Source organism: Gordionus sp. m RMFG-2023, chromosome 5 (assembly GCF_954871325.1).
Source record: "Gordionus sp. m RMFG-2023 chromosome 5, tfGorSpeb1-WG-v2, whole genome shotgun sequence".
Lineage (NCBI taxonomy): Eukaryota > Metazoa > Nematomorpha > Gordioida > Chordodea > Parachordodidae > Gordionus > Gordionus sp. m RMFG-2023.
The window spans coordinates 28,856,338-28,862,337 of NC_088779.1; the positions used below are offsets into that span (position 1 = coordinate 28,856,338).

The following is a 6,000-nucleotide window of genomic DNA, read 5'->3' on the forward strand; positions in this document are numbered from 1 at the left end:
CTGAGCTAATTTTTTTTTTAAAACTAGAAACCAATAGCGAAGTTAACCATTAATATTTCTTTATTTTCTCCCTTATCTTTATTAATGATCAGCAAGTAGTGGAGGAATATTTCAGTAAAAATTTTTAAGAAAAGAATGCCTCTAAGACCTCTGCTAGAATATTGCCTAAGCATCTAGATTTCGATAATAATATGTCTACTGGACCTTTGTTCCTTCTACGAGACCGGATAAAATATTGAAAAACGAGCCGTTTAACGAACACTACATCTGATAGTGAAAAATGAAATTGTAATTTAATTAAAATATAAGATAAATCGAATACCCAAATATTTCGCAATTATTCAGGGTTTCATTATTTTTAATAAAATTTTACCGATCGGGCTTTGGCCTGAGACCGCTAGTCTTTTAGAATATTAAACAGAAAAGAGCCCATAATTCTGGGTCTGGGTCCGCTGTTTACAATATTAAACAGAGCTCAAAATTCTGGGTCTGGCTCATTTCCTCACCGGTCCGCCCGAGGTGTTCGCTTGTGCTCCCCAATTCTATCTTCGGGTCGGTTTTATTCGACTCGTACCCGGATATGGGCCAATTTTCGAGACCCGAACCGGGTTGTTGTTAAATGGATTCTTTGGAGTATTTTGATAACACTCTCAAACAGCAACTATTCAAATTTTGATCGATAGTTATATTTAATAGGTCTCCCAAATTAGTATTATGTTTTGGGGGTTTTTGAAGACCCCCCCCCCCCCCTTTTTACCGATGCGTCTAATAACTTTTTAAGGCAAAAAAATATTTTTATTAAAATATTATATCATTTATTTTGTCAAATATTATACAATATTTGTAATATTTGACAAAAGAAAAAGTTTAAGCTGTAACGTTAACTAAAATATAAAAATGTCCATTATATTATCAGGAAAAACTATAAATAATAAATAATACCTTTCATTAATCGATATCAAATATAAAATATAAAAATATTTTCACGTTTTTTACAAATTTAATTATTAAAAAATTAATCAATTTTTTATTATTTTATTTTTAGTTTTTTTATAAAATAATTCTTTTGTCATAATAAAAAACCACGCTTCATAATTCTTGTTTTTAAAATATCTTTTCAAAAAATAAAAATTTTTTTTTACCTTAATTTTTCCAATCTTTTTTAAACGATATCCTTTCCAAATAAATTAGGTATATATATATATATATATCATAAATAAATCAATTTTTTAATAAAAAAGGTATTTAAAAAAATATATTTACGGTTGTTTCACAAAAAAAAATGAAATTTTTTTAATGATTTTTTTTATGATTTTTTTTGTGTGTGATTTATATTGTTTTATTAGATATTATTTTTATATAAATTATAATGTCAAGAGAAAAATATTTTTTTTGAAAAAATATTGCGGCAATTTATATAGGAAGAGAGCTAAAAATTTATTTAATATTCTTAAAACGTTTTCATATAAGAATTTTTAGGGATAGAAAATTATTCGTGATGATTACACTCCCCTTTCTATTCGTCCTTTTCAAGAATACCGCCATTTTTTTTGAATGTGGTAAAAGAAACTGATTTAAATATACTTAAAATGAATTTTTTTTATTTCAATTTATTTATCTAATTTATGCATTATATTCGGGATATATTTTCTGTTAAAAGTTAAAAATTTGATAGGAACTTTTATATAATATAATATTATCAAAATTATTTGCATATAATAATAAGTTTCAATCCTCTGTTCAAAAAGTCCAAAGTATTTATTTTTATTTAAAGTTACAATATTTCATTTTTATTATTTTTTCTCAGTTAATAACGTGTGTATAGTAAAGCATAGTTTTTAATTCATCCTTTTTTATTAAAGTTTTTAAATTGGTTCCTATCCAAAATTTGAATCTTATTAATATTAAAGTTGGATTATTTTTTTTTAAAGATTTTTTAAAAGAACTGTCTCCCACATATCAATCATCCCTTTCTCTGGAATCATGTTTCATCGAATCAAATTTGATAGGAAGCGATTAACGTTATTACTATGTTTCTCCGTACTATCTACTTGGGAGGAAATGTTACGCGTCCAGGGTTTTCCGAAGGGGCATCCCAGTGTCGCCGCGAATAGAGAAGCGGCCACCAATCTCGTGAGCGGTCCCCGAATTACGTTCTTCAACGATGGCCAAGGTCTTCCGCAAGAGCCACCTCTAGAGTATTATTACGATAACGATTATTTCAACGACAACAACGAACAACGAGCCAACCCGATTCTCAAGAGGTCCGGGTACGACTCACTCATCCCCAAGTATTATTTGCTGAAGGCCCTATCGGAAATTTACCGCGCACCCGGTCTTTCTAACGAGCTAAATAAGAGAAAATTCGGTGCCTTGACTGTCGGAGGTTCAAATTCGGATTCGGAAAATTACAGCGAGATCGGCCCTAACATTTATTCCAGGAAAAAATATGTGCCCAAGGAGGTTCTAGATGAGGTGGAAAGATATCTCCTAAATTATTACAACGTCAACAGGAATTCCGTAGATCGCAAAAGGACTTTTCATCCTTGGAAGGGTTGAAAAATTGACCTTTTTTTACTTATAAAAGTTGCTTAATTTTTAAAAATAAATTTGATAACCTATATTTTATGGAATGTTTTAGCCCTCAATTTTTTGAAAATTAGTTTGACATTTTATTTTTTAAACAGTTGGGGAAATATCATGTTTAAAACTGTGCTTTTATAAATTTCTAACCAAACATGGATAAACGGAAATTTTTTTCTAATTTTTTATTTTACCGATTTTTAAATTAAAATTTATCCTTAGCCTTCACCATTATTTATACAGAAATTAAATTTATAATTAATAAGAGGGTTTAATATATTATTATTTTTTTGTGTTTTTTCGAATGCTAAATTTTATAATGAATTATAAGTCTCTTTTTCTATCATTAAAAGATATATTTAAGAGAGTTTTAGGTTTTTTCCATTATAACACGAAATAAAATTAAATATGTTTTATATAGGCTTATCACCTCAAAAAAAATTATTATGTATTATGTATTATTGTTAGAAATTTATCTCTTTATATATAATGAATATATTATATTCTTATTTTTTTTCGTCGATAATTATAAAGTGATTTATCATCTTCTAAAATCGTATCTAATTTATAATAGTCATAATTTCCCACACCTTCCTCATTTTAGATATTTATATATTTATATAAGCAAATAAAGCTCATTTAAGTTTTTGTTTTTAACAAATGTCTATAAACTTATATTTTTTGCTCATTTTATAATTATATTGATTTTGCTTAATTTTTGTTCATAAACATTCGTAAATTTTTGTTTTTAGAAATCGTTTATTTAAAGGGTAATAATAAATGAGTATTGTTTTAAAACGACTCGTTTTGAGCCGATTTTTTTAAAAACGGCTAACTCAATATTTAAGCCCAGAAAAAAATATTGCCTACGTCGCGAGATTTGGCTGATAGATGTCCAATCCAAACCTTTGTTGCTTCTAGAAGCAAAATCAGGCGTTGACCGTTTTTGAAAATCTGAACAAAACGAGCCGTTTAACAACACTAGGTAATGATAATTTCGAAAATTAAGATTTTTAAATTGTTTTTCTAAAGTAAAAAAACAACCACTTATATCATCTTTTTTTAATCTGTAAGCGTCACTAGGGTTGGAAGAGGGGAGGGGAGTGCTCAGAGGTTGGAGTCCCCTGAAAAATTAGAAGATCCTTCCCTGAGATAGTAAATGCTATAGTGATACCCCCGGTTTTCTAATTAGGAATAATTTGGTTATAGCAGTCTGTCCAATTACTTTATATATCATCTAATTCTTACTTTTGTTTAAATGATTTCTTACTTTTCTCCTTTTTCCCTCCTGGAAAAAAAAGATTTAATAATTCTGCTTATTCAACAAAAAACAAAAAAAAAAAAATTTATTTCAAAAATCAAATTTTTATAAAAATATTTTGAAATTATATATTTTTAAATTGAAATTTTAAAAAAAAACTTAAAATATTTTAACTAAAATATTGTTCATTTTTTTTATTTGTTTTAGGTTAATAAGTGTTCAAATCTATCTATAACATTATAAAATGTCAAATGAAAATTTTTATATACTTTCATAATCCATTTTTAATATAATTTAATATTTTTAGAGAGGATATAGGAGATTGTAGATTTCTTAAAAAAGTTAAAACATTGATTTGCAATTATTTTTTCAATAATATTATGGATTTTGATTATTTTATTGATTTGGAATTCCGGGCTTCGATGCTTAAAATGTAAATAGCTCAGAAAGTTTGGAAGGATAAGTTAGTTATTAGATTTCGCTATTAAGTTGAAAAAGGGTGGAAAAATTTAGTATTTTTCTTGTTTTTATGATATTTATTTTATCTTATAATTAATAATTGAACATCACAAGTTCTAATAATTTACAAGGATTCTTTTTTAAAGTTACAACCATGGTATATCGTTTTAATTTGTAGAGAGTTATTCGGTTATCTTATTTAATTTTCAAATTATATTATCTCTTTTCCTTCCTTCCTTCCTTCCTTCCTTCCTTCCTTCCTTCCTTCCTTCCTTCCTTCCTTCCTTCCTTCCTTCCTTCCTTCCTTCCTTCCTTCCTTCCTTCCTTCCTTCCTTCCTTCCTTCCTTCCTTCCTTCCTTCCTTCCTTCCTTCCTTCCTTCCTTCCTTCCTTCCTTCCTTCCTTCCTTCCTTCCTTACTTCCTTCCATCCTTCCTTCCTTCCATCCTTCCTTCCTTCTTTCCTTCTTTCCTTCTTTCCTTCTTTCCTTCTTTCCTTCTTTCCTTCTTTCCTTCTTTCCTTATATAAAAAAAATTGGTGACGGCATTATTATTTCAAAAAAGTAACGAATAACTTTTTCGTTACTCGTTACTTTATCTTTTTTATTATAACTATTATTATTAATTATTATTAATATTATTATTAATTATTATTATTAATTATTATTATTATTTTATATATCATTTTTACTAGCTACTCTTGATGCCATTTAGTGAATATATTATTATTTATTGTGAATTATCGCGTATCATTGCCTTAAAGGCCTAATGCAGATACTAAAAAGAATCTGTCTTTTTTATGAATTAAGAAAATAAGACATCTGCCAATTAAAATTCTGACAACACTCATTTCCCAAGATAAGATAAAATATTTTATTAGTGTATTCCTAATGAATGGTCATTCGTAAAAAATATTCATATTTAAAAGTTCATTTAACATCTGTTCTTGCATGATCAAATTTTTGTTGGTTCCTATCCCAGTAATCTTATATAGAAATTAGGGTATTTTTTTTTGTCCAATCAAATTTAGTATTTATTATATTCGGAGTTCATTCAGTGAAATCCTCCACCTGATTCCACTAAAGCAAAGATAATTGATCTAGAATCATACTTTATGCATTTATTTTCAGAATGCTATTTGATTATGCTTGACTTTTTACATTTATGTATCTATTTTTTTTTTGAATGTATCCTTATCATATTTTTGATTAAAAAAACGCAAGAATACTACGATTTTATTAAAATTATAATCTTAAATTTTTTTTTATTTTAACATGACTTATATTTTTCGACCAATCAAAATATTTGAAACCAGTCCACATTTTAATAGTATATTTTTGATCATAGTGATATGAACTTTCAGACGTTGTTAAATGGTTAGATTTAGCCGATTTTTAAAGACGATTAACTCAATATTTTAGCCAGAAAAATATTGTCTGACCCTAGAGATTTCGTTAGTAGATGTTCAATCCTTTGTGCCACCTATGAGCAAAATCTTAAGACTTGCATAATTTTCCTAATAAAATACTGAGTTAGCCGTTTATAAACATCGGCTCAAGATGAGCCGTTGAACAACACTAATGTTCAGCGAACTCCTGCAACCGAATGGAGTGAATACAAAGCAAAATGCTAAATTAAATTTTCAAGGAAGGTGCATGTTTTATTTAATAAAATTTTTGCAACTATCTGATAATACCATTA

General features: G+C 27.5%; 1 protein-coding gene across 1 annotated transcript; it reads left to right on the forward strand.

Moving 5' to 3' along the window:
- Positions 1 to 1,087: 1,087 nt before the first annotated feature.
- Positions 1,088 to 2,829, forward strand: LOC135929761 (uncharacterized). Its single transcript, XM_065466472.1, has 2 exons — positions 1,088 to 1,191; positions 1,932 to 2,829. The coding sequence occupies exon 2, from the start codon at positions 1,984 to 1,986 to the stop codon at positions 2,557 to 2,559; it is 576 nt and encodes a 191-aa protein (XP_065322544.1). The 5' UTR covers positions 1,088 to 1,191; positions 1,932 to 1,983; the 3' UTR covers positions 2,560 to 2,829.
- The last annotated feature ends 3,171 nt before the right edge of the window (positions 2,830 to 6,000 follow it).